General features: G+C 51.2%; 1 protein-coding gene across 4 annotated transcripts in view; it reads right to left on the bottom strand.

The window, feature by feature from the left end:
* Window positions 1-837: 837 nt before the first annotated feature.
* The window catches only part of HIP1 (huntingtin interacting protein 1), a 147,867-nt gene continuing 121,163 nt past the window's right edge, over window positions 838-27,541 (bottom strand). For 3 of the 4 annotated variants that reach the window (XM_081819487.1, XM_081819488.1, XM_081819489.1), the window contains exons 10-32: window positions 24,920-24,995; window positions 24,666-24,806; window positions 24,222-24,319; window positions 23,788-23,860; window positions 22,924-23,107; window positions 22,400-22,488; window positions 21,714-21,830; window positions 19,840-19,941; window positions 19,471-19,614; window positions 19,198-19,333; window positions 17,387-17,473; window positions 17,085-17,192; window positions 16,868-17,001; window positions 12,677-12,787; window positions 11,834-11,892; window positions 11,385-11,478; window positions 10,158-10,258; window positions 9,788-9,893; window positions 8,489-8,612; window positions 7,994-8,055; window positions 5,339-5,447; window positions 4,527-4,608; window positions 838-4,236 (exon numbers count right to left, since the gene is read on the bottom strand). In XM_081819487.1, coding sequence (XP_081675613.1) covers window positions 4,556-4,608; window positions 5,339-5,447; window positions 7,994-8,055; window positions 8,489-8,612; window positions 9,788-9,893; window positions 10,158-10,258; window positions 11,385-11,478; window positions 11,834-11,892; window positions 12,677-12,787; window positions 16,868-17,001; window positions 17,085-17,192; window positions 17,387-17,473; window positions 19,198-19,333; window positions 19,471-19,614; window positions 19,840-19,941; window positions 21,714-21,830; window positions 22,400-22,488; window positions 22,924-23,107; window positions 23,788-23,860; window positions 24,222-24,319; window positions 24,666-24,806; window positions 24,920-24,995 — 2,308 coding nt within the window. In that variant the 3' untranslated portion in view covers window positions 838-4,236; window positions 4,527-4,555. Of the gene's footprint in view, window positions 4,237-4,504; window positions 4,609-5,338; window positions 5,448-7,993; window positions 8,056-8,488; window positions 8,613-9,787; window positions 9,894-10,157; window positions 10,259-11,384; window positions 11,479-11,833; window positions 11,893-12,676; window positions 12,788-16,867; window positions 17,002-17,084; window positions 17,193-17,386; window positions 17,474-19,197; window positions 19,334-19,470; window positions 19,615-19,839; window positions 19,942-21,713; window positions 21,831-22,399; window positions 22,489-22,923; window positions 23,108-23,787; window positions 23,861-24,221; window positions 24,320-24,665; window positions 24,807-24,919; window positions 24,996-27,541 lie in introns of all 4 variants that reach the window. The other variant, XR_014145233.1, reaches the window with a different exon arrangement.

Below are 27,541 nucleotides of genomic sequence, written 5' to 3'. Positions count from 1 at the left end.
TACTTGATGAGTCATTTGGGTAATTCTCCCACTTATCATCCTTGGGCCTTCCCCACCCACCTCCCTCCCTCAGATGTCCCCTTGGCTTCACGCACCAGCAGTGCGAGATTGCAGATAATGCCGCTGGTGAAGTTTCCGTGCAACCAGCCCCGGCCGTTCATCAGCTCCCCCTGCAGATCCTGTGGTAGCTGGGACTGGCTTGTTCTGAATCCCCTTATGACTGGCATCTTCTGTCCCTGAGCAGCAGTTGTCCCATCCAGTTTTAAGGTGACAGGTTCCTTTTGCATCTTGATGGTGGAGAAAGTTGTATCCATAGCCCGAGACGCCAGATTTTATGCACAGACCTGGGCGTCAAGGTAAATGACAATACTGACCATTCTGGCATGTTCTGTTCGATCATTCCCAAGGACAGGAGAGGGTACAGGGGACGGAATGTGACTGAGGAGTGCAAACCAGGTTCTCTATAGCAGCTGTATTCCTTTTTTTTTTTTTTTTAAAGATTTTATTTATTTGAGAGAGAGAGAGAGAGAGAACACGAGCAAGCACAAGAGGGGGCAGGGTCAAAGGGAGAAGCAGACTGCCCCTGAGCAGGGAGCCTGATGTGGGAATCGATCCCGGGACTCTGGGATCATGACCTGAGCTGAAGGCAGTCACTTAACCAACTGAGCCACCCAGGCGCCCCAGCAGCTGTATTCCTCACAAGTATTCCTATCTTTAAGATCTCCTCCCAGAAGTGCAGAGGTTAGGTGGGATTCGGTGAGCCCCAGGAGAGAAGTGTAGGCTTTTCACTGGAACCCTGACCCCAAAACTACGTTGGATGGTCAGTTAGCACCACCGTTCTCCATTGCCAGGTTGAAATATTTATTTGAAAAATTGAAAACACAGATGCAATGTATTATACAAAGAAAGGTCTTAATACCATAATAAAAGTATTGTTGGAAGGGAATAAGAGCCTGTCGCTACCTGCCCTGGGAAGGTAGGCACTCGGTGAAAAATGAAATCCATTTCTAAGAACTATTCTAATGGAAAACTGGGTGGGGGGGGGGGAGGTTAAAAACAGAACAGAAGAAAAACAAACCCAACCTATCCCTGCGAACCTAAATGTGAGAGTTTGTTATAAGTTATCAGCAAGATTTATCGGAACCCCCTCGGTTTGTCCCTAGGAGTAGTAATCAGCTTCATTTAGGGCCTTCAAACTGAGGTAGTTGAGGGTCACCTGAAAGACATGTCTGGAAATGATCTACTCTCAGAATCGGACCCAATGGCATCTAACCCATGATTTCCCGTTGCTTTGGCTCCTGGGGGCGAGAGGCTGTGCCACCACTTTGGGTTGCTGATCCTGCATTTGGTCTGACCCTGGGAGACGGAGGGGCATCTGCGGTGAAGGCTGGTGGGCCCGCAGGGGTGGCTGTCTAGGCTACAGACAGCGTGGTCTCCGGGGGACCGAGGATGGCGGAGACAGGCCAGAGCCGGTCTGGCTGAAAGGCCAATGCCAGGATCGAAGGCTTTCATTGGCAGGAAGGATTTCTAGACACTTGCAAAGGTGGTAGAAGGTAGCAAGAACTTGACCGGTGGCTAAAGTGGAGCCGGGAGACCCCTCCAGACTAAGGAGCTGGCCGAGAAGTGAGCATTTCCCAGGTGCAAGCTCAGGACCAGCTCCTCTTCGGCGAGAGGCCGAAGCAAGCCAATCTGAGGATGAACGACATGCATTGTGACCCCCGTGGTACCTGGTTAACCCTGGTGTTGACTTGGCAGCTCAAACACTTCCAACGTTAAGGACATTCTGGGCAATGTTTGGTTCTTCCAGCCACTGGATTAGGGACTTAGATTCAGGTGGGACCCTAGGGATCTTGCTGTCAGCGGCAGAACTAGGCAACAATCTAAATTACAGTCTAATTTAAACTCCTGACTCAGATATAAAAGAACCCCACAAAAGGCAGGTCTTTTCTACCTTTTTTTTTCCTTATTATGTACACATACCCCCTTACTCTAGAGATATTAGAGCAACTGTATAGAAAATTAAATAAGGGATACGGCTGTCTTTCAACCTCTCATCAGTCCTAAGCCATCTTTTGTTGTTCTGCCTTGCTGTGACCCAATTACACTGGCCCATGGGACTTCAGTCACTCAGGATGCTCAGTGACTACTTTAAAAGGCTATGAGGTTCATTTTTAGCCTTAGGATGTCATTCCTGTTTGAATCAAGTATTTCACACCAAGTATAAACACCCTTACTTGAGAAAAGCCAAGGTAGGACAATTTGATTTTGGCTAGAGGATGGGCCAGCTCCTAAGGCAAGAGAGGACAAATATTACGCTACCCCCGACGGATACTTCTTGTGTGACACGGGATTAGCTTGTGTTCCTGTTTAATCTCTTTCTTCACGGTCTTATCACTCAGGCGAAGTCCGCAAAGATTTTAAAAATTACTGTGGCTTCTTTTTAGAGGGAACGTTATTCAGAGAATCCCAGTGTGGTCCAATATACTAGATTTTTCTCACCACTGGTAATTCGGAGCACAACAGTTCGGCCGAGATTCTGGAAGTGAGGACTAGTCCGCTGTGGAAATGCTGACCCACTCTGAGACCACACCGGCTGGCTTAATTGGCACAACTGGGCCAGGGGTGCCACGCACCACTCCTTCTGAGCCCCGGATGGAAAAACGCTGAGCACAAAGAAGTGTTAAGCGTAAGACCGCTTATCTTCTGCGGCTGACCCCTCTTTAGCCCAACGTGATCGCCTGTCTGAGTCTTGGAATCTGAGCTAATGGGAGAGTGTTTTTTGAGTGCCCTACTTAGAAAATGCACAGAGAGGGAGGGGGAGGGGGGGGAAGGAGGGCGGTTGATTCACAGTGATCAAACAGGGACCTCGCCACCTGTCACATAGCAACACTTAGCAATGCTCCTGTGGGACAGGTCCTGGGAAGTGCTTGTTGGCTTCTACCTAGGAGTTGCTACAGATAAGGAAGGAAGATACCGTTTGTCCAAGATCGGAAGGTCACTTAAATGCTGGGGTCTGTCCGTCTGGAGGTGGACAAGTGCTGTCAGGCTGCCCACCCCTAGGAAGCCGTTAATGTGCCCTCTGTCCTCATCCTGTCCAGGCAGCAAGGGCCCGGGACGTGTGGCTGGAAGGCTCAGAGCCAGTGGTCTCCCTTTCTCGGTTTCCCTGACCCAGGTGCTCTGAGGAACCTGCTTGCCTCGGGGTCTAGGCCAGTAACAGACTGGGAAGCATGTTGGCCTGGTGTCTGATTCCTGAAGACTCATGGCCTGGGGCAGCCATGCAGCCCCATCATCACCACACCTCAAATCCTGATTGCTCAAAGCGTCTTTCTGGAGGCTGCCGCCGCCGCTGAACAGAGGTTAGTAATAAATATTAAAGGTACCCAACCAAGCACAGGGTTCTTTCCTGCCGGGAGCAAATCTGCCTGATCTTCTGGGTCTGTCCCTTAGGTAGAACATGGAATTATCTTCTTCAGGTTCAAGAGGATGCCCAGGCGGCCAGTTGGAGAGAGGAGTTGGAAAAGCCCTCACGCGCTCCCTCTCAGGGTCCCACCTGGGCCTGAAGGGAGGTGGCACGGAAAATTCATTCTGGGGTAAGAAGGTGGCTACTCTCCCCAGCACACTCAAGCACATGATAAGGTTTTTCAGCCTGGGCACCAGAAGTTCCCAAGAAAGGGGTCTCCTGAGACCTGGGTTGTGTGCACCCCCCCTTTCCCGCATTCTTTACCCCTGGTCAGAGGCTTTCAGCTGGGCTCTCGCTTTAGGAAGGAAAGGCACTCGCTCTGCTTCTGCCCTTGGAGGAGAGTGGGGCCGAGCAGCGGTGCCCACCTCTGGAGAGTGGCCTCGGCTGCCCCAGACTCGCTCAGCGGGACACTCAGCATGGAGGCTGGTGTGGAGCACCAAGGAGAAGCCTGAGCAGCACCATTGCTGTTAACTGCTGTGGTTAGGGGCCCCCGATGGCTCAGAGCTCCAGGGGTGCTCCCTTTGGGAGAGTTGGCTCTATGAGGGAACACTGAAAGAAGAAAACAAAAACAAAAACAAAAACAAAAACCCAACCAACCACCATAAGAAGCAGTGGGAAATCCATGGAACTGCCAAGAGAGGGGAGAGTTGCCTCAGCGTGCTCGGCCAGGACGCTCCTGCTGTTCAGTTGGCACAGATTTAGGACGGCGTCCTGGCTTGGAGCCCCGCCAGCCCTCTGACGCTCACGAGTTGGTGCAGATGGTGAAACAGAAAAGGCTGAGGAGAAAACAGAAGAAAAGGCGTGAGGTGGCCCCTCACCAGGGCTCTTGGAAACAGCGAGCCCCTCGGACAAGGCCGCCGAGCATCTGGGGGTCTAATGGCAGGCAGGATGGGGAGGGAGGTCCTCTCCGCGAGGGGTGGCCCTGGTCCCCCCCTCCTCTGTGGAAGGCAGAGACTGGGGTCCCTGGCACTGGACAACGGGAGTGGTGTGGCTGCCACTGGGACTCCCCTGGGGCTTAGGCCGTGGCTGGCGAATAACACACACACAGACAGGCCACAAGATTTACACTCGGACGTGTGGGGTGTCGACGTGGCTCTATTCTTTTCCGGTGTCCGCTTCATGCAGTGCAGGTGGAGACGCTTCGGTTCCTGAAAGACAATGATAATTTTTGCTTCCTAGCACTACACGTGTGCACGCATTCCTTTCACCAACAAAAACGGCCACCATGTTGGGCTCTCCAATACCTCACGCTCATAACCATCTACTCCCTGAGTTACGTGCCCAGGAATGACTGGTATCCATCTGTGGTTGGCTCCCAGAGTCAGTCAAGACAATGAGAGTTTGCAGTCCTGGTCATGATCAAGTTGGCCGCTTTGGGCACGTGGGAAAGCAGCAGACTCTGGGTGATAACGCCTCTCTGGGCTGGTGGGCCCACCATCATCCCCTCACTGTAGCCCATTTCTAGCCCCTGACCCTTTCTCTCATGCGGCCATTGCTGCCCACTGCTGATTCTAGTCAGTCACTGAGGCTTGTAATCCCCTCGCCCCATCTGCAGGCTCTTCACTGACCGCCATCCATTCGTTCACTACTCAACTCTATGCACGCCAGGCTAACTGGGCCTGGAAGGGAATGGCTGCAAGGGAGTGACGAGCCCACTGGTCAACATTAAGGTCTTGAGAGGTGACAACAAAAGCTTTCAATTCACCCCAAATTATGCCAGTTTTGGGGCTTGAACATTATTTACAACTGAAACATGCTCTGTGAGTTGAGAGGGGGAAGTCAGGGACCCGAAGGGCGCCTCATTCTGTCACGTCTGAGGGGAAGGCCCTCCACGCACCCTCCCCTCTCGGTGCCCTGCTGGCCCTCAGAGAGGCCCACCTTCTTCCCAGCCCTCGGCAACACCAGCGAGCTCGTAGTGCTTTTTTCGAAGCTCTCCCAGCTTTTGACGCTCCTTCTGCAGGTCATTCTCCAGCTCCAGCACCCTGACCTGTGGGAAGAGTGGAATTTTCTTTTGAGCAGCAATCTGACAATGGTCTCACTTTGACTTAATCCCTCTCCTTCTCTGCTGATTTCCTCTATCCTCTCCTGTTTACCCGTCTATCCCAGTGGCTTTTCCGTTTCCTCACTGGGACCCTCTCCTGGAGGTGATGCTTTATAGCCCCAGTGGGTGTAGGGCTCATCTCATGCTCCTCTGAAATCTCTACCTGAAAGCAACTCTGATATCTAGCCTATATGTGTGGTGTGTTCCAATCCAGTTCCCCTTCTGCTTCAATCCCGCTTTCCTGGAAATCCAGGCAAGAGTCAGCTCAGATGATTCTCTCTGAGGGGCTGGTACAACTTAGGGTTATCATCATACAGGAAAAAGCACAATCCTACCAAGAAAACGGCTGGTTCCTGGTTACCCCTACTCCTCATTAATTCTAGTTATTTTACTAGTACTAATACTAGTTATTATTTTATTAATTCAAGAATTGTTTGCTGAGCACCCATCATGTACCCCGGGCTCTGCGGCAGGTGTTGGAGACGCGGTGGTGCAGAGACGGACAAGGTCCCTGCTTACCTTGCAGGGGGGGGAACACAAACTCACGAACAAGAACAGATCAGAACGTAACGAAAATGACACAGGGTCACGTGATAAAGGCCAAGCGTGATCAGCAAATGCTACTCAGGCAGGCGGGAGCTTGAGGTATCGGAAGAACAGAAAGGAGCCCCATGTGGCCGACGCATGAGTGGGGAGAGGGTCACGAGAGAATGGAGAAACAGGCCAGGGTCGTTTCATCCAGGGCCCCAGGGTTGGGGGCAGGAGTTTGGATATTAACTCTTAAGTGTGAAAGGGAAGCCACTCGAAGATTTCAAGCAGAGATGTGACGTGCTGTCATTTATGCTTTTAAAAATCTGTAGAACCTGAACAAACTCTATGGGGTGGGGCGAGAGTGGTTAGGCGGTTCCTTTTTTTTTTTTCTTTTCAAGTTTTTTATTGTGGAAAATGTAAAACCATACGGAAAGATGGAGACGATCTGGCGAACCCCATCATGGACCTTTCACCGAGTTCCACCAACTGTCAACCCAGGGCTGGACCTGTCTCAGCAACGTTCTTTCCTATTCTCTGCCCCCAACTGCCCCACCACCCAGCCCCACCATGGGACCACTTGGAAACAAGTCCTCGCATGCATTGCAGTTAAGCTGCCTTTGCAGTAGTTCAGGAGAGAAACGATGGTAGCTCAGGCGGGGTTAGGAAGATGGAAAAGAGGGGGAAGGTTCAGGCTTGGAGAGTTGGAGTTGACAGGACCCGCTGGGGGACTGGATGTAGAAGGGTGAGTGGGAAGGGAGGACCCAAGGATGACTCCTAAGTCTTAGCACCCAGGTGTGGGGGGTTCCAGTTACTGAGGCGGAGAAAACAAGAAGAGGGGCAGATCTGGGTGGGAGGGAAATCGGGAGCCCTGGTTTGGACCCATTAAGTTGGAGACGTATTTGGCATCAAGTGGAGAGATCAAGTAGGCAGTTGGACAAGCACAGAGCTCAAGGAGAAGATCGAGGCCGGGGAGAAGAATCTGGTGCTTATCAGCATATAGATGGAATCTGCAGTCAAACGGGACTGGATGAGCCCAGTAAGCAAGACAGTGTAGATGGCAGGGGCTCGCACCTGATGTGATTTTTCCTAAAAGTGCCAAGTGACCCCCACAGAGACTTTCTTCACATTCTCAATCTGGACTTTACCCCAAGACTGGGACCGGTAATTCTAGAACAAGGATGTCAGATCTTTTTTCAGGATCCCACTGATTCCTATTTCTCCACATGCCTTAACTTTACGAACTGGGAGAAATGGCATTGCCTTTGATGGGTTCTCAGTGAATCGATTTTTCTTTTTTAAACCAAGGTCATACACAAAGAATTCATATCAGAAGTTTTCAAAAAATTGCCAAAAACCAAAACCAAACAGAAACAGACTCATAAATACAGAGAATTGGGGGTGGCCAGAGGGGGAGGGGGTGGAGGAATGGGTGAAACAGGTGAAGGGGATGAAGAGGTACTTTACCAGATGAGTGAGTCATGGGGATGAAAAGTACAACATAGGGAATATAGTCAACAGTATTGTTACGACGTTGCATGGTGACAGACGGTGACTATACTTAACGTGGCGAGCACCGAGTCATATACAGAATTGTCAAACCACTGCATGTATGCCTGAAAGTAATGTAACATTGTGTGTCAACTCGACTTAAAAAAAAAATCATCCATCGTAAGACATCAAATACTAGTTGATGTCCGCTAGGAGATCCCTGATGGTAACGGTGAGGGGAACACCAGTCCGAGACCAGTGAGCCACAGTTAAGATTCTGAACTTAACCCATCGTCTGTCTCCACCTCCACTGTCCCTTCCAGTGTCATTTACATTCATGCCTGGGCTACCGGGTCCATCTGTGTGTGTTTCCTCCCCAAGTCTCTCCCCTACTGGCTTCTCTCCATGGGGATAATACTTGGGATCGATGTCACTGGCAACCGATGGAGCAGACGTGGAAGCGGGGATCCTACCTGGGAATCCATCTCCTGGCGTTTGATCTGGGTCAGTGTCATGCTGGAGAAGTCCATATTGTCTGCAAGGGCGGAGGGAAGGTCTTGTCAGGTGAGACCCTGGCCGACTCTCTCGCCTGAGAGGCAGGCGTATGATACCAGCACTCTGCTGAAATGCTCGCTAGTTCCCAAAACACATGTGAAAGTCACTGATGTATAGACGGGGAGGAAGTGCGCTGACAGGGTAACGAGGATTGGGCGCGCCCCTACCCCCCAGCCCAGAAGAGTCGTGTCTTTGAATCCAGAGCAATCGCTACATGAAAAATCGACCTTAAGGCCTGTTGCTATGGTGACAGAAACAGCATGTGTACGTGGTGTCCCCCCCTTACGAGGAAGTAAGCACGCACGTAGAAAAGATGAACGAGAGAGAACGTGGAAACGGAGTTGTGGGAAACTGGGGACATAGAGACTAGCTGGACAGGTTGGATATGGAAAGCAGTGCTTCGGGGCGGCTACCTGTCTCCTCAATCTGGGATTTGCCCGAGATGGTGGAGGCCACGACAGTGGCGGTGGCCTGGTTCACCCCCCGGGAGGCCTGCTGCAGCTGGGCCAGGTTTGGGCTGTCCTTGTCAGCTTTCACCTGCCAGGACCAAGCAGAGTCAGGTTCACACAGCATACGGCGGCAAGGACAGAGTCAAAGAAGTTGGTCCAATGGTTCCTAACAAACATACGGGATCACTAGGGGTCACTAGTCGACTTCTTACAAATTGCTTCCTATAAGGGGCGTGTGTTGTGGCTCAGTCGGTTGAGTGTCGGACTCTTGCTTTTGGCTCAGGTCATGATCTCAGGATCGTGAGATCGAGCCCCATGTCGGGCTCTGTGCTCAGTGGGGAGTCTGCTGAAGATTCTCTCTCTCCCTGTCCCTCTGCCCGTTTCCCACTGGGGCATGTGCACGCTCTCTCTCTTTCTCTCTCTCAAATAAATACGTAAAATTTTTTAAAAAAGATTTTATTTGTCAGAGAGAGAGACACACACACAAAAGCACGAGCAGGGGGAGTGGTGGGCAAAGGGAGAAGCAGGCTCCCCGCGGAGCAGGGAGCCCGATGTGGGGCTCGATCCCAGGATCCTGGGATCATGACCTGAGCCGAAGGCAGGCGCTTAACCTAAGGCTGAGCCACCCAGGCGTCCTAAATAAATCTTTAAAAAATGCTCTTATAGGGTCAACTCCTGGCGTATGTCTAATATGAAAAATTACTCCTGGCTTATTTGCTTGGTAGCCTCAGACTCTAGCTTTATCAGTTCTTGTGATAAACTGTTCTAGTTGCGGACACTAATTTGGGACAACAATAAATAAGGATGATAAGGACGCTCCCCAGAGTACTATAAAACTCACAGACAGATTTTGGTAACAAGCTTTGTATTACGATTAGTTGGGGGCAATGGTTCAAATTTGGAGACTTCAGGAACCTCAGAGCCGAGCCAGGGAACCAGCTCATGGCGCTGACATATTCCTTATTTGAGTGCTCCTTGAATGCCCGGATTGCTAATCAGAGGTCGGCATGGCTAGGACCCTCAAAGGCCACTTGTCACAAAAGCGCTGAGAGCCGAGAGGAGAGCCCGTGTGGCGAGCTGGGCGGAGGAAAGGCTCTCAGAGGAGGGGAGGAGGGGACCCTTGAGAGGCAGAATTTTAACTTGGGACCTCATCTACCTGGACCCTGGATAAATCATCTGTTCTTGGGGCAGGCTCCACCGTCCCAGTAGTCTCCAGCCTCGCCGGACCTTACAGTGCCCTGGGGAGTCTGGTGCAGGTCCTACCTTAGAGGCAGCCACAAGCTGGGCTGTGCTAGCAGCGATTTCGTGCGAACACACCATCAGTTCCTCAAATTTCCCTCTGCCTTGCACCACCAGATCGGCTGCATCCCTGGTAGTCAGAAAGGGACGAGACAAATTATGTCACGGACAGCTGCAACCCCTTATGATCCCGTCTCCAGAGAGCACAGCCGGCCCGGCCCATCCCTGTGCAGCCCCAGGAGATCCAGGCTCCCTTTCCAACTTTCAGTCCCGTTGACTTCCCTACCAACAGTTCATTTCCAAGGGGCAGACTGTTTGCCCTCGGTTGCTGTCTGGGATGGGTCGATGGAACTGGGGCTGGGGCTGAGGAGCCCTGGGAGTGACAGACACTTACACCATGACAGTGGCTCCCCAGCCCACGGCTTTGGAGGCCGAGATGAGTCCTTCCGTCCATCGGGAATTCTTGGCATAAAACTCTTTAGGCGATGCTGTGCCCTGAGGAAGTGAAAGGTAGTAACGACTAGCTTTTTCTCAAGGGCCTCCTATGCCCCAGTTGCTTTTATGTCTATTACTCCCATACGGACCTCACACCAACCCCAAGACGTAAGCATTATCACCCCATTTTACAGATGAGCAAACGAAGACTCAGAAAAGCAAAGATACTCTTCCCCAGTTCATGCAGGAGATAAGTGGAAGTAAATCCTAGACGTTTCTGACTCCAAAGCCCGTAGCATTTCTCTTATATCACATTTCCATGTTGTATATATAAGAATCTCTATCTATTCACGTGCACACAGGAACAACGTGATCCGAGAGGAGTCTAACTGCTCGCCACGATTTGCCAAAAGAGAAGAGTACTCAGTGAATAATTGAAGCAAATGATTTCTCCTTGGAATTTTAAAATGCCTTCATGCTTTGGAAGTATCTGATAGTCTTGGAAGCCACAGGTGCTCCTTGCTCGGTCCCTCTATCTTGGGGAGAGAAAACATCCCCTCTTGGACTGATAAAAAGCACCACCACTAAAGCAGATATGGCTGCCTTCTTTGAAGGATAGTGTTCAGGTCCGGAATCCCTCCCTGGGCCTCTGTCCCCTGAGCTACAGCTGCACACAGGGTGTGAGAAGGAAACACACAAGCAGAGGAGGGAGAAAGCCCAGTGAGCACGTCGACCAGAGACTGGGGCAGAGTCTGTGAATAACTGTCAGCAGACTCTGCCGCAGGAAGGAGACATGGCCGCACTCACTAGGAAAGGTCAGCAACCAGGCTGGCCCTTCTGATTTGGCCAATTTTTCAAAAGCTCTCCCTTCCACCTCTGAGGGTTCAGGCTTGCAATGCACACGGGGTTTCCAGAGCAGGTTCCAATGATGTTGCCTGGGTTAATGACCCTGCAGCTGGAGGCTGAGGCTGACTGCCCTCTGGGGACCTGGGAGCACCCCAGCTTCTTCCCGTGGGCATCTGCGCTAGGCCATGAGAAGCAGCTGCACCCTCAGATGCACACCCGGGACGAGATGGCAGCATCCGTGGATTTTGCTGAACGTGGACGAGTGTATTGAGTAGGTATAGCCTCTCGGTGAACTGGGAGTCTGTGAGTGACCTGTCCAGGGGTCCTCACCCATGCTTACCCGGCCACTCTCCACTATCTCTCTCTGGAGGTCCTTCGAGGCCACGATCAGGACCTGAATAGCTTGCATTAGGCTTGTACAGGAACCAAGGATCCTAGGAGGAAAAAAAAAAAGTTGGGGTCACAGAAGAGAGACCAAGAACAGTGAAGGAGTCTGTTCTCTTTTTCAGGCCTAAATACAGGCAAACCTGGGATGGGAAAGGCGGAGGAAATACACCTTCACGGAAAGGCACGTGAGTAGGGAGACTTGACTGGGGACAGTTATGTGATGATTCTCGGGGTTTCTCTTCCCCTAAAATGCAACGGCAATATTATCATCAAGAACACCATTGTCGACAACTACACAGACTCATCCGTTGCCCATGACTGCTACTGTTCTAATTAGTATAATCCACTGCAGGGGAGACTCATCTGATCACCTCGAGGTGGCCCCACACGGCTCGGACTGACCTTTCGTTCACCTCCAACTGGACTCCTGTGTCTCCAGCTCGGGATTTGCTGAGCATCTCCTGTTAAAAAGAAGCAGGGTTTCTCAATACGTGGTGGGTACTGAGCGCTCACTGGCATCCCGAGACACTTTGTGTCCAACATCCTGTGGCAGCTGAGAAACCCAAATCCAGAAAGGGCCCATCCACGTCCTGGTGAGTCGGGAAAAGAATCCAGACTTCTGATCTCTTCAGTGGGAAGCAGCCCCAGCAGGCTGGCTCTACCATCTGTGAGTGTCCATCCCAGGCGGACGTGTGCACAGAATTCTGGGAGCTATGGCACCCTGCCAACGGGGGGCAGCAGATCCCAGGTCCCAGCAGCAGGTACTCGCCCCAAGGCAGGCAGCCTGAGTCTTCCACCAAAGGAGCGCTATGGGACCTTTCCAATGCCACCCACTCAGCTTTTCTCTGGGACAATCATGTCTGCTGATTTCACGGGTGCCTGCCACTGAGAAAAATGTGCATTATCTCCTTTAACTCTTACAACACCCCTCCGAGGCAAGTACTATTACCACTGCCCCATCATGCAGAAACGGGACCTTAGTGAGGTTCGTGGAACGACCTATTCCAAGGGACACGACTAGCAAGTGGTCAGCCTGGAAGTATGACGCAGGATGAACCGACACCAAAGTAGGTGAGGGGCTACTCATTTTCTATCCTCAGGGATCCTGTGGAGTTTGGGTTTTGGTTGGGCTCATAAGGGGCCTCGGTAGCCTTCATGAACAAGTCAGAGACATCCAGTGGGCAATGTCACCACGGGGAAGCTGCAAGAGCCTCGCTTTAGGAGACGTGCCAGATGCTTCCATACCTCGATTCTGGCCGTAGCAGTTTTGATGGCAGCTGACGTGGCAGCCATCTCCTTGTCCACCAGGTCCCCCAGCTCCTCCTGTTTGATGTCCAGGCCTCTGGGCAGGAGCTCCTGGGAACAGCATCACAAAGGCCGCAATGACCCTTTGACCTCCTCCTCTCTGTTCTCCCGTGGCAGAAAGCAAGGGAGAAGGGCCCTGCCATGTAACACACTTCTGGAACCCACAGAGGGGCCTCCTGTGCAGGCCTCATCTGGAACTCGCTACTGCGTGAACCCCAGAACCTCACACTCCACCCCCCTCCTTCTAGAAAGCCATCCCTGCCTAAGCCCACAATGCCATTCAGTTGCAGCTGCTTGGACCCTGACCTCACAGTTGCACGGTACAGTGTATTTGTGGCTTGGGAGGTATTTTATTTTAAGATTCATTTATTTGAGAGAGACAAAGACAAAGAGACAAAGAGCAAAAGTGGGAAGGGCAGCGGGAGAGGGAGAGAGAATCTCAAGCAGACTCCACGGCTGGGCACGAGCCTGATGTGGGGCTCGATCTCATGACCCTGAGATCACGACCTGAGCCGAAACCAAGAGTCGGACGCTCCACCGACTGTGCCACCCAGGTGCCAGTTGGGAGGTATTTTAAAAACATCTTCAAATATCGGTGATGCCTTCCAACCAGACACTCTGCCTCTTATTGGACTTTGCGTCCACAGCAATCATATGAGGCAGTTACTAGTCCTGTTCTACACATGGGAAGCCAAGGCTCCGAGAGGTCAAATGTCTTGACCCCAGTCACACTGCTAATGAATGGCAGAGAGCAGGGATTTGAACTTGGGGCTGATGGCAAAGCCTGTGAATTGTGAAAATATTATGTGTTACACCTACGAGAGTACAAAACAGATATGAATGGTTTAAAGAATAAGAACAATGGCCCACGTATCTACCACCCAACTTAAGGACTAGCTTAAGGAACGTTATCAGTACCTTTGAAATCTCCTTTGTATTCTGCCCTAACTCCATCTCCACCCTCCCTGCTTCCCACCTCAAGATAAACACAGAATTCAGGAGAATGCTTACTTTTTTTAAAACTCCCTATGAAGGCATCCTTAAACAGTATAATGTGAAGTACATATGTTTTGATCTTTATTTATTTCCTTTAAAGACTTTATTTATTTAATAGAGAGTCTTAAGCAGACTCCACACTGAGTGCGGAACCTGACTTGGGGCTTGAACTCATGACCCTGAGATCATGACCTGAGCTGAAACCAAGAGTCAGATGCTAATTGACCCACTGAGCCACCCAGGAGCCCCTGGTTTGATTTTTATTTAAAAGGAATCCTACTCTATGCATTTTCCTATGACTTGCTTGTTCACTCAGCAGTCCGTGTGTCCTATAATGTGGTAATTCTATCCCCAGGCAAACACCCTAGAGAAACTCTTAAATCAGGAGATATGTACCAGAGTGACCAAATACACATTCGTGACAGCCCCAAACTGGAAAGAACCCAAACATCCATCAACAATAGATATATAGCTATATAACAGATATGTAAATAAATATAAACAGATACATAATAGATGTATAACTTGAGCTATAGTCACATGACGGACTGCTACAGAGCAGTGAAAATGAACATATCTGCATGGATGAACCTCACATACAGAATGCTGGAAAAAGCACGGTGTAGAAGAAAGTCTGTAACACACAGAACTAAAAATGTTACTTAGGGAAAAAGGACATAGTTTTTCTATTATCTTCACTTGGAACCCTGATTAAACATTCTACATATAACTTCTACACTCCAGCTTCTAAAATCTGTGCCACATTCTATGGTAATTCCTTCAGTTCTATCATCCAATTCACTAATTCTTTCTTCAGCTTTGTTTTAACCTGCTGTTGGATCTCTATGCTAAGTTATGACTTTCAGTGATTATATTTTTCATTTCTAGAAGTTTGGTGGTGGTTTTTCAAATATATCTGGTTACTTTTGAAAGTATCTTATTCCCTTGCCACACTTTTTAATATCCTTTAAAAAGTTCTTTAACATATCGGACACATTTATGATGAATGTATGGGCCTTGGGACTTTATCTGTGAAAGTTCCTTGGGGTTTAGAGTCAAAGTATACCTCTTCAGAGACCATTTGGATCTGCCTCTGCCGGGTACCTGGGCCCCTAATGACCTGATTACTTTAATTTTCTGTTTGGGTTTTTTTTCAGGCCACACAGGTAGTAGATTTGGACCCTGAAGCCACAGATACGTGGCTTGTAGTTAGAAATTCCCTAGGAGGCCGTGTTGCCTCCTTTTCCCCGCTACAACCAAGGTTGAGACCAGATCTCTCCAGTAGAGTAGGCTTTTCCCCCGTTCACTCGGGGTGTGATCTTTTGGAGTTCTGTTTTGGGGAGGAAGTCTCTGCATTCCAAACTTTGACCCTACTTGGGCCTAGGTTTTGTTTCTTACTCTCCCCTGTATGTGTGGCCCACTAAAATCCAAGCTCTAGGCCAAAAGATGAACAAACACTGGCTCCTGCATCCTTTTGGTTTCTGATTCTGAGAATTTCCTTAGTTTTCCGCCAGTTCAGATTCAAGTAACATTTTTCCCCCCAAACTTTATTTAGCATATTCCACGCCCTGTCCTAGGAAGAGTTCTAAACATCTGGTCAGTCCTACTGCCAGAAAGGAAACCTGCCCAGAATCTTCCTCTCACACCTTGCTTTTTAAAATTAATTTGATTCTTGGGGCGCCTGGGTGGCTCAGTTGTTAAGAGTCTGCCTTCAGCTTGGGTCACGATCCCAGGGTCCTGGGATCGAGACCTGCATCGGGCTCCCTGCTCGGCGGAGAGCCAGTTTCTCCCTCTCCCACTCCCACTGCTTGTGTTCCCTCTCTTGCTGTATCTCTCTCTATCAAATAAATAAAATCTTAAAAAAAAATTAATTTGATTCCTACTTCCTCACCTAATGGTGTCCTACACATGTGCGTACTGAGAAGCAGTTCTGCATGGCCCTGGAGAAGGTGGTCTATCTCCAGCAAAAGGCAGACTGGGGTAAGGCTGCCTAGGCCGCCATCAGCAATTTAATAACACTAAAATACCACTGGGATCATGTCATTCTATTGAGAGAAAGGTCAGCAATTCACCATTATCCATAGCCTTCCTTCACCCAGACATTCACAATTCCCTACCTCGTCGCCCACTTCTCCCCAGTATGAACCTTCCTACCCATCTGATCTTTTTATCTGCTTTGCTTTCTCCATATGTATATTCCATTAAATAAACATTCACTGGGTGTTAGCCACCTGCCAGATACGCCAGGGACCAAGGGGATGACGTGAAGAAGGTGCAGGCTCTGTCTTTAAGGATCATGGGGGAAAGAGACAGGTAGGCAGGTACACTGCAGCGCTAGCCACCAACACCGCAAGGTGAAGGTGGTGGGTGGGAGGGACCCAGGAAGGTGAATAAGGGCCAGACTGTGACAGTCCTTGGGTATCACATTACATAGTTTGATTTTTGTTATCAAACGAGGAATCACAATCAGATCTCTGTTTTTGGAAGAGATTAGAGGAAAAGAGGCCAAGAGGCAGAAAAACTAATCAGAAGGCTGTTATAAGAGTTCAGATGAGGGATGACGAAAATCTGAACTCCGGCCCTGATCTCTTCATACCCTGGACTTACTATTATGACCCATTTTTGGAATCAAGTAAATGCCTTGTACTGAACTCTTAAAATAGAGCTGATTACCGCTCTCATCCCACTGTAGAGAAATGGGTGATTTCCTTATTTTCCTTTCCCATAGGGACCATGTCTTATTTATCCCTGTACATCTAATACGTTCCCCACTATGTACAACGTACTCACTGCATCTTTATTAAATCAATAAATATGCTGTTATCACCATGTTAGGTGTTAACCTGTTCAACCAGATACAAATCCCGGAAAACAGAGAAACTATGCTTATTCTTCTTTGATACTGCTTAGCACAGTGACGAACACACAGTAGGTTCTCAATGCACAGCCAACACATGAGATATAACGGGAAGGTCGTTCAGGGGGTCAGATTTTTCAGCGCCAACTCTCGCTTTCTTGAGTCAAATGGAAAGCGCAGAAAGAACGGGCTGAGGACATCACTGAGTCCCTGGCAGATCACCGGCACTCACCCCCAAGAACCTTTGTTATTGTCCCCTGTAGTAACACAGCTCCTACCTCGGTAATGGCAGAGATCCTGTTGAGGCAGCTCTTCACGGCCGTGCCGTCATTCTCCCGCGTTCCTTCCTCTTCCAGGAAAGCCAGGTAGAGGAGGGTTTCCTTGCCAAACTGCTTGCAGGCCTCAGTTAGTGCTGGAGATGCAGGACAACCAAGACTTTTGAAGGCCCTCTGCTCTCCCTGTTTTCCAGCCCAGGCCCCCAGCCCCGGTACTCACAGTCAGCAGGTTCCGGCGGGGCTCGAAGGCAGGTGGTGCTCACGTAAGCCATGGTGTCACTGGTCAAGTGGGCAAGGAGGGTGACCGAGTGGAGGAGCCCACTGATATCTGCCAGGAGTTTAAAGAGGGTTGCTCAGGGCTGTTGAGGGGTAGGTTTACCTCCCTACCTCCTTCCCTGCTTTGCAAGTTATATACACCCCTTTCTTGGTGCAGAGGAACCCATTGCTACTTCCATACGCAAGCATTTCTGAACCCCGTCCACCCGTCACTAAGCGACAGACCCTATCCTGCGCCTTTCTTACCTTCTGGGTGGGCCAGGTAGCGGCTCCAGCTTTTTTCCAGTTGCTCGAGGCAGCTGGAAACAGACTTGACCTTGGAGAGAAGGTGATCTGTGGTGGAGGGAGACAGGGCAAAGTCAGAGGCGGAGTTGTCAGATCCGCTTGCTTCCCGTGAGGGTAAGGCACGTGACGGATGCGCCTACCTCGTGAGTGGCCTCAGCCCTGCAGGAGCTGCCCTAAGATGGGAGGGCGGAGGAAAGAGGGTTCACTGCGCTCGTACAGGACTCTCTCACTGCAGCCTCAAAAGCTGTGCTTCTGGGCCCATCTGGTCCCTTAGCCAAGAGCCAGGGCAGCCACATCAGCGGCCTAGAGTGAGCCTCTCCCTTCCTCGGGACTGCCTGCCCAAATAAATCCAGGCCTTCCTGTTACGTCTTTCAAGGACCTCGGACTCTCATTAGTCTTGAGCCCAGACCCTTGGCTCCGTCAGGCTAATCTGGGCTCATGCTGTGCACACAACACAAAACAGCCATTCCCACTCTGTGCCTCTGGGCACAGGGCCGCAAAGATTGTCACATGGGAGTTAAAGTACGGGGGCCTCATGTCACTGCACAGGTGTGGCTCCTGGCTCCTCCACCAGTGGCTACGATCGCAGGCCATGCACACCTGCTTCCTCAAGTGAAAACAGAGGAACAGGACCACCTCATGGCACCACAGTGACGATTCACTGGGCCGAGGTGTGTGGAGCACTTAGAACGGCGATTGGCACGTGGTGCGCGCTCTGTAACGTCAGCTGTTTGTTATTTTACCCCCCGCTTCTTCCCCTCCAGTGGCTCCTGTCTGTCCTCTTCCTTCAAAGCCCAGCTCATAAAGTCTCTCCTCAGAATCCGCCCACGGCTGCCCCACTCTCTGGCATTCCCTCAGTAAACTGGGAACTCAGTGTGCTCCTTCCTCCTTACAGATGGGTTCCCTGCTGAGTAAGATAGAACAGCCTTTGCCGCAGATGTCACCAAATGGAGACATTTCTTTTTTTTTTTTTTTTCCCAAAGATTATTTTAGGGAGAGAGTGTGCACGTGTGCAAGCAGGGGGAGGGGCAGAGCAAGTGCGGAGAGAGAAACTCTCAAGCAGACTCCCCGCTGAGCACGGAGCCTGACATGGGGTTCGATCTCAGGACTCTGAGATCATGACCTGAGCCGAAATCAAGAGTCAGACGCTCAACCGACTGAGCCACCCAGGCGCCCCGTAGACATTACTATTTGATAATCAAAGTCAACTCTTGGTTGTTTCCTGCCATCTGCCTTGTCCTCAGTGGGCCCTCTGGTAGCTACACCCAGGACTTCACCGGTGCCCTGGGCCTGGATGCTCTGCCACCTGAGGCCCCTCCTCTCATCCACAGGGCTTCTCTGGCTCCGACCGCTGCCCCACCCGAGTGCCCTTAGGACTCTGGAACATGCAGAGTGGGCCTTGTTCATGCCTGGGACCACACGGGTATTCTCAATGTTCCTGCCCCCCGTGTGGGCCTGAAGCTCCCAAGCAACCTTCTCTTCATTCAGGCCATGTTCTTCTGTCCAGAGACACATTGGGCCGTCTGCTCCTCCTCCCCCTGGTGCTTGGACTCGAGCAGTGGTATCACACCTGGGGGCTTTAGAAAGTTCTACCACCTGAGGCCCTGGGCCGCAGAGCTTCTGGCTGAACTGATCTTAGGGTGGGGCCTGGGCATCGCCAGGTGACTCTGACTTGCAGCAGGTGGAGGACCCGTGAGCTCAGGTCACGCGGGATTCACCGTCACCACTGACCACTGAATTTGCACGTGCGGGCAGGCAAGGGGGGAGGGTACCTGCAGAGCTGGCACAGCTGATCAGAGTGGGCTCCTCGAGCTGCCGCAGGGCCTCCTGGACCACCTGCTCTGCGGCCTTCCTTGACTCTGCCAGCAGCATTTTCCGTTGGTCTTTGGCGACCTGGCACGCTGATTCCTAGAAGTGGTCCAGGGAGGTGAGGATCGGACACAGACCCCATCAGGAGCCTTCGAGCAGCATCCACCTTGACACAGTGGGGAGTCCTGGCATCTTAACTCAAGCTACTGCTAATGAGGTGGGCATCCGTTACTTGCCTTTGCGCTGGACAGTTCCCGCTGGGTGTGTTCGAGCTGTTCCTGAAGAGCGGATAATTCTTCCTCCCGACGAGCCACGGCATGCGCCAAGCTGCTCCGCTCCTTCTCAAGCTCGGCGATCTGGCCGGCCCACTTTGCCTCTGACTGCAATGTTGGCCGGGTTAAAGAGGGAGAATTAAACGGTCCACTTCCCAGGAGTCCAGACCCACCAGCAGGCCACAGGGAACAGGAGGCGCCACCTTCATTCCCCCAAGCACACACTGAGCACAGATGGGACCAGCTTGGTCAGCTGCTGCGTGGGGCTGGACGCCAGGTGACAGCAGTCCCAAAGCCAGAGAGGGAAAAATGCGGAAGGGAGGTGATGCTCACCTGGGCAGAAGTTTCCAGGCTGCCTTGGACAACCTGGAGTTCCTGTTTGCTGGTGGCAAGTTCTTGCTTCAAGCTCTCTAGTACTTCCGTCTGTTCTTGAGTCTGAAAGAGAAGAAAAACAGGAGCACTCTGATCTGGGTGGTGGTTGCAAGAGATAAACACATATAAAAACCCCCAAGCTATTGGGGCACCTGGCTGGCTCAGTCAGCATGCAACTCTTGATCTCGGGGTCACGAGTTCTAGCCCCATGTTGGCTGTGGAAATTATTTAAAAACAAAATCTTAAAAAAAAAAGTCCCCAAGTTATCAATGGGAGATTTGTGTACTCTCTTGTATGCAAGATTGGATGCATCCAACAAAAAGTGGGTGGGAGGAGGTGATAGCCCAGAGTGTTCCAGAAAGTTTTCTTCTGGTTAAGCAGGGAAACCCGAAGGGAAAATTTTAGGGACATTTCCTAAATATCATGCTTCAGCTTATAGTACTGATAATAGAACTAAATCTTCTTTCTTATAAAGTGTTTTTTTATTTTTTAAAATTGAAGTATAACTGATACAGAACTGGATCTTTAATTCAGACATCCCAATACCTGGTATGATGCTGAATCTAACCATCTTGAAACAACTCTCTTTTTTTTCTTTCTTTCTTTTTTTTTTTTTTTAAAGATTTTATTTATTTATTTGAGAGAGAGAGAATGAGAGAGCACATGAGAGGGGGGAGGGTCAGAGGGAGAAGCAGACTCCCTGCCGAGCAGGGAGCCCGATGCGGGACTCGATCCCGGGACTCCAGGATCATGACCTGAGCCGAAGGCAGTCGCCCAACCAACTGAGCCCACAGGCGCCCCTGATTTCTTTCATAAGTGCTACTTTTCAAAGAGCAGGTTGCAACCCATTAGAATTCACAGCTAACATTAAAAAAAAATGAAATAAACGGGCGCCTGGGTGGCTCAGTTGGTTAAGCGACTGCCTTCGGCTCAGGTCATGATCCTGGAGTCCCGGGATCGAGTCCCGCATCGGGCTCCTTGCTCGGCGAGGAGTCTGCTTCTCCCTCTGACCCTCTCCCCGTCATGCTCTCTCTCTCTCAAATAAATAAATAAAATCTAAAAAAATAAATAAATAAATAAATGAAATAAACGGAGGCACGTGGGTGGTGCCAAGTTGGTTGAGCATCCAACTCTTGGTTTCGGCTCAAGTTGGGATCTCAGGGTTGTGAGATCGAGCCTTGCATCAGGTTCCGTGCTCAGCGCGGAGTTTGCTTAACACTCTCCCTCACCTTGCCCCTCCCCCCAACCTCTGTAAAATTAAATCTTTAAAAAAATAAAAAATAAAAAAATGAAATAAACAGAGCAAAAAAAATCCAAATGCATCCACAGAGTAAGGATGAATATTGCTTTGTGACACTTTTACTTCCATTAAATAGACCGTATTTCCTACTCTGAGTCACAGAGAAGCGTGACTGTTAAGTGTAAGGCATTCAGTTTTCTCTCTGACACATCTTACTGCAATGGGACCTGCCTGCCAATCCCACCCCAACTCGTGGGTGTTCTCCCGACCACAAGTCCTCATAAATGTTCACGTCTCTCTCTGATCTCCAGGTGCTTTTACTTCTCTCAACCGTCCCAGACTCGCCCTTGGCAAGACTTTGCTGATGCACCTGCTCAGCTGAAGCCTCTTTATCACGCCATGCCTCTAACCCCTGGTGCGTCGGTCACCCTGTCCCATGCTCACACCTGTTGCAGCGCGCTCACAGGGCTCTAACCCACAGGGCTGCCTGTTGCAGCAAAAGACAAGGTCTTTCCACCTGGGCAGCACCCCAGGCCCGCCTCCAGCTCAGACAGAACCCCTCCCTCATTCCCCCTGCACTTTTCCTTCCCCTCACCTTCCGCTGCGCCTGGTCACTTATTCGCTGGAAGGAGTCCTCTAGCTCTTTTTTCTCTCGTTCCAAATCCGCCTGGGCTTGCCTGGCCACGGACACCTGTTTGGTCACCTCTGCATTCTGTAGGGGAGGAACAGTGTCTTGAACTGGCTTATCTCAGGTTTAACAACTCGGGGACAACAACTACTTCTAGAACAAATGACAACATTCAGACAGCTGGACACAGAAATCACTTTTCTACCCAGAGAGAAGCCAGAATAGAGATGTCATCTTCAGATACTCGACGCTCAAGAATTTAAAAGAACAGGGGCAACTGAGTGGCTCAGTCGGTTAAGCGTCCGAGTCTTGATTTTGGCTCAGGTCATGATCTCGGGGTCATGAGATTGAGCCTTACATCAGGCTCTGCGCTGGGCGTGGAGCCTGCTTGGGATTCTCTCTCTCCCTCTAACCCTTCCCCCCAACCCCGCTCTATCTCTCCCTAAAAATAAATGAATAAATAAAATAAAAGAATAATAAAGATGGCGGATAATCCAATCAGGGCTGACATCAAAAGTCAAGACATGGAAGGCCAGCGAGCCTGAAAAGCAGTGGTTTCCATGAAATGATGGTGACCCACTCAGAATTGGTGGGGACAATGGAGCGGCGGTGTCTCCTGCGTTGTGGGGACAGCGCACGGTGCAGGGTCCTACCTTCCGCAGCAGGTCAGCGTGGTTCTGCACCAGCTCACTGTACTTTTCCTTTAGCTTGCTGTACCGCTGTTCATTGGCTTGGGCTCTCCCTGTATTGTCAAGAGCCAAGGTGAGCAGTCTACCCCTGCTGGGACCCTGTGCCTTCCTTCCATAAGCCAGAATCCCTAGAACAGCCTTCCTCCTTTTCACAAATGCAAACACCTTCTACGCCCTCAAAAATCCTACTGAAATAAACTCCTCTTCATCGGTGTTTCTGGCGTTAGGCTATCTCTCCTTCGGAGACCCTGTCCCCCAGGCAGATACCCCACTGTCACCTCCTGGTTCCCGTCCCCGCATTCTGAGCCCGTGGGGCTCTCCACTGGCTGGGCTCCCACCCGCCCCTCAGACTGGCGACATGAAGGTCCTTCCTGGTGGCTCTTCTGGACAGAAGCACGGCTGGGGCTCTGCCACCCAGCCCCATCCTTCCCCCTGAGCCTCGCCTGACTCTGCAGCCCCCGCCTTCAGCCCCAGCCTAACGGACTCACTTTCTATCTCGGTCAGGCTCCGCTGGGCCTTCTCCGTGTCTTCGCGCTTCTTCTTGAGCTCGTCCAGCTCGGCCCGGAGAAACTCGCTGTCATCAGCCGCCTGCTGCCGCAGATGTTGCTGTTCCGCAAGTTCAGCCTCCAGCTCGCTGACCCGGCCCTTCAGCTGCAGCACGGCCCGCTGGCTCTGTGGGACGGACTCGGCCAATGAGCCCCAGCGCTGGGCCGCGGGGCTGGGCTGGGCAGGAGAAGCGGGTCCTCCCAGGCTTCTAGCACTGATCCAATGAATACCCATGTTTGCCTAACAAACCCCCCCCGCCCCCACCAAGGGCCTCATGAGAGTTGAGGCTTCTGGTCATTATAAGCCACCGGCCAACAATGGCGTGACGGCAGGAGGACTCTGGTCTTGTTGGAGTGGCCTGGGAGCAGTCCTGGACGAGCGGGCACGAGGGAAGAGGGGATGTTTGCCTGCCCCCGTGAGTGAAGCCCGACCAGCCATGGGCCTGGGGGGCAGTCCTATTTACCGCTCCAGACCCCGCAAACAGCCATGAGAGTTACAAATCAGACCTTCCGATCGCCACGGGAGGAGAACAGGTCTTCCTCACTGTTGGCTTCACAGCCAGCCGGCGGTCATGGTTAACTCAAGAACCAAAGGGAGACAGGGCTTGGCTCAGAAGTCATTCTTAAGGTAGGAATGACGGAAATGCAGCACCACCAAGACCATGGAAGGACCAGGGCCTTCTGGCTTTCGAGTTTCTACTAATGAGCACCCCTGCCATCCCCCTTAAAATGTGGTCCGACAAGTGTCTCTGCGAATATGAACATGCCACGGCGAAGCCCAGAACTGGATCAGAGCCCGACTCATACCTCAGTCTTCATGTTCTCCAGCTGTGCCTTCAGCTCACTGACTTCTCTGTATAGTTGACCAATTAAGTGATCCCTGGGAACAGAAGGAGAACAAGTTTGCTTCCACTGTGCTTCCATCCCTTTCCTTTTAAATGCGAGCTGGGAAATCAGGGGAGGAAGTTAAAAGCTGGTGTTAATTTGGGGAAAGGTTTTTGAAATTCCATACATTATATGCTAAGACCCTCCGTGTCACTGGATCCGAATCTAACACCCATGGGTTATTTCAACCTCATCTGATCTCCCTCTGGGATTCCAGGGGCCGATATTTGAGCATTGCGACACTTCTCTGCGGGGCCCAAGTGTCACTGAGCATCCCGCCCTGGTCGGGGGTGGCCAGCCAGACCCCGGCTTCATGTAGGTTCTGCACCACCTGCCTGCTCCCAGTGTGGACTCACTTCTCATCCTTGTTCACGCCGTTCTGACTGTTGAAATTGAAGGGGTCACTGCTGAATGAGCTGCCAAAGATGTCATCAAACTTGTTGTCAAATAAATTCTGTGGTGACCAAAAAGGAGCGAGGACAAAGTTAGAGATCCAGAGACTTCTGTACGGGGCTCAGAGGAGTGAGATGTAAAAAAAAAAAAGGGATCCTTTCTTAACTGGGTTCAAGTCCATCTGTGGTCCCTCTTAGAGACCGCAGGGCAGGGGCCTCAGTCTAGGTTAGCGCTTCGGTTAGAAGTTGGTCCAGCTTGGTGACAGCCAAAGGGTCTTGGTCAGAGCCTCTCCCCTGCCCATATGGGGCAGCACGAAGGGCCGCACGTGGGGCTCACCACCTGCTGTCACCCTAACCCTAACCTAATCCTAACCCTAACCCTCGGGTTCCAGTGGAGGTGCTCCTCACCTGCTGGGAGGCATCCATGTCCACGAGGTCATCCTTCTCCAAGACGGGCTCGCTGTCCGGGGACGAGGCCTCGGCCGGGATGACCACCACAGGGCTGATGTGTTCTGACAGCGCAGAGGCCCGCAGGAAGTTGGGTGGGTTCTGAGGAGGGAAGACACCCCCCCAAACCGTGTCACCCGCCAGTCCTGCCCGTCTCTGAGATCTGAGAGCACCCAGGACCCGGCAGCTCCCACGGCAGGGCCGGGCGCACGTACCTCAGGCAGTTGAGGGATCTGAATGAGCCGCTTGAAGTACTGGAGGTTGCTGGAGCGGTAGAACAGATCTTTCAACCTGGGGGTGGAGAAGGGCCTGAGGGGTGCTGGGCACCTCCCCGGCCCTGGGGTGGGGACAGTGCAGCCCCCCAGCTGTCCTGCTGCCCGCCCAGCCCAAAGGCGCGGGCTATCAAGGAAATGACCTCCATGGCACTGGGATTCGATTGTGACGCTGCAGGGGGAGGTTATCTGGAGCCTGTCCTCACTTACGTGGTGGTAAGGAAAGAGGGATTCAAAGGACAGAATCCTCTGGAAGAGTGGATCCCCCCAGAACAAATTTCTGCATCGCTGTGGAATCTATGCTGTTGCATGGCAGATGTCTTCCCAGGAACGTTTGGCTTAGAATAACATGAAAATAAATGTACTCTCTCTGAGGATACGCGACCTAACCACGGGCATGGGGAAGGAAACGTCATTACTGAGGGAGATCCCTTTGTTTTGGAGCTCTGTGTTATCTCCCCAGTTAGACTAGAAGCTTCCAGAGGGCGGAGACTGGGCCCTGCTGAGCTGGGCTTGCCAAGGAACCACGCACAGAGGAATTAACTCATCAAGCCTTCACTGGAGAAAAGCAATCTATTTATACTGTGTCCCAATCTTGGATGGGTATGGGAATGAAGAAACCAATTTTTTTTCTCATCTTCGGGTCTCCATTTTGAATCAAAACATGGAAAGCTGAGGAAGCAGAGAGCATCAGACAGATTTCCTGAGAGGAGAGCGGATGGTGGGTCTCTGCGCCCTCTCCCTGCACCCTACAATCTCCTCCAGCTCAGCCCAATACACTAAACCCCTGGGATCTCAGGCCAGCCCTTCTGACCCCAAGGTTGGGGTTGCCCCTGTCAGGTCATTGGCACTTTCCCCGAATTCGGGGACACTGAGGCCTCAGGGAGCCGCCGGGTCTGTGCAGATGAGAGAGTGAGGCAGCTGCTCACGGGAGAGGGTTTTATAAGCTAGAAAAAAATGAAAGGAAATAAAATCACCTGACCACACATCCCCCTCTTTCTGGGCTGGAGCCAACAGTAATAGGCTGCTTTGCTTTCATAAGCTACTGGAATTTACCATTCCAGGAAATCAGCCCCAGGGCCTGTCTCCTAGGATTTAATAAGTCATTTATTATAGAATAAACATATAAGGCTTTTCAAATGGAATAAGGAAACCGGGAGGTTAGGACAACCCTGAACTTGGCCTCTGACTGCTGCCCGGGGAACCAGCAAGAGAAGTCTGAGCTTGGGGTTTGGCAGCTATGCTTTTTCTCTGTTGTCAGGGCTGAAGAAACTAACAGGCAAAACAGGAGGGTCAAAGAGAGCGTGCTGAGCCCCAGGGCTCTTCTCGGCACCTGGGCTCTCTCTCTCATGCCATTCCTTCCCCTCTTCCTTGGGCACACGTAACCAGTGATGAACTGTACGTCTCCCCTCGCCGGCAATCTTCTTCCCCAAATGCACAGAATAATTTACCCCTCAGTCAGACAAACTCTCCTCTTCTAGACAAGACAGCTGGCTTACTAGTTTAGTAATTTATCCAAATATTTATGCGTAATTGGCTGCTACGTATCAGGGGCTAGGGATGTAATAATGGAGAGTCAGGCATAAATAAAGCTGTGCTAAGAACCATGAAAGAAATAAATTAGGTGCTGGGCTGAAGAATATGGGGGCGCGGAGGTGGGGCTGGAGGAACAGGAGATGAAGAAGACCCGACTTAAATAAGAGATTTAAGGCCAGAGATGCTTTTGTGAGGAGGTGACCAAAGATGACCCAGAGCCGGCCAGGCTGGGAGAAGAGCCTCACAAAGAGAGGGAACAGCAAGCACTAAGGCCTTGATGGAGAAATGAGCTGGGAACGTTCCAGGAACTGGAAACGGACCCCATGTGGTGGAAACACCATAAGCCCTAAACACAATAAAGATAAGGTCAAAGATAGCAAGCAGGGCCTTGGAGACCATGGAGAAGAGCTTGGATTTTCTTCTCAGTGTAATCAGAAGCCACTGAAAGGCTCTGAGCAAGGGAATGACGTCTTTATGAGGTTGTTCTAACTGCTGGGGTGGGGGGACAAGATTTCAGGGGGCAAGGGTGGAAGCAGCCCAGGGCATCCGCCATATTGGAGGGTCGTGGCACAAAACGATGGTAGCCCCAGAGATGGCAGCTATGACTGGAGCCAAGATATATGTGCAGAGCATCTGCCACTGGAGTGGACATGGGAGAGGAGGACAATGGTGAGTTCCAGATCTCTGGCCTAAATGGATGTGGTAGCATTTACTGAGATAGAAAGGGCCGGGAAGGAAAAATTTGTTTTTTTTTGTTGTTTATTTATTTATTTTGAGAGAGAAAGAGCATGAGGGGGAGAGGGAGAGAGAATCTCAAGCAGACTCCCCGCTGAGCGCAGAGCCCAATGAGGGGCTCGATTCCACCACCCCGCCATCACGACCCAAGCCGAAACCAAGAGTTGGACGCTCAATCAACTGCGCCACCCAGGCACCCTGGGAGAAAAAGTTTGCGGAGGAAAACCTAGAGCTCAGTTTGAGATGTAAGACAGATAATTGGGTGCGTGAGACCCAATTCAGAGGCAAGGCTCA

This window comes from Leptonychotes weddellii, chromosome 5 (assembly GCF_054177405.1).
Source record: "Leptonychotes weddellii isolate Sample4059 chromosome 5, ASM5417740v2, whole genome shotgun sequence".
NCBI classification, from domain to species: Eukaryota; Metazoa; Chordata; class Mammalia; order Carnivora; family Phocidae; genus Leptonychotes; species Leptonychotes weddellii.
This window is presented reverse-complemented; position numbering and strand designations above follow the sequence as displayed.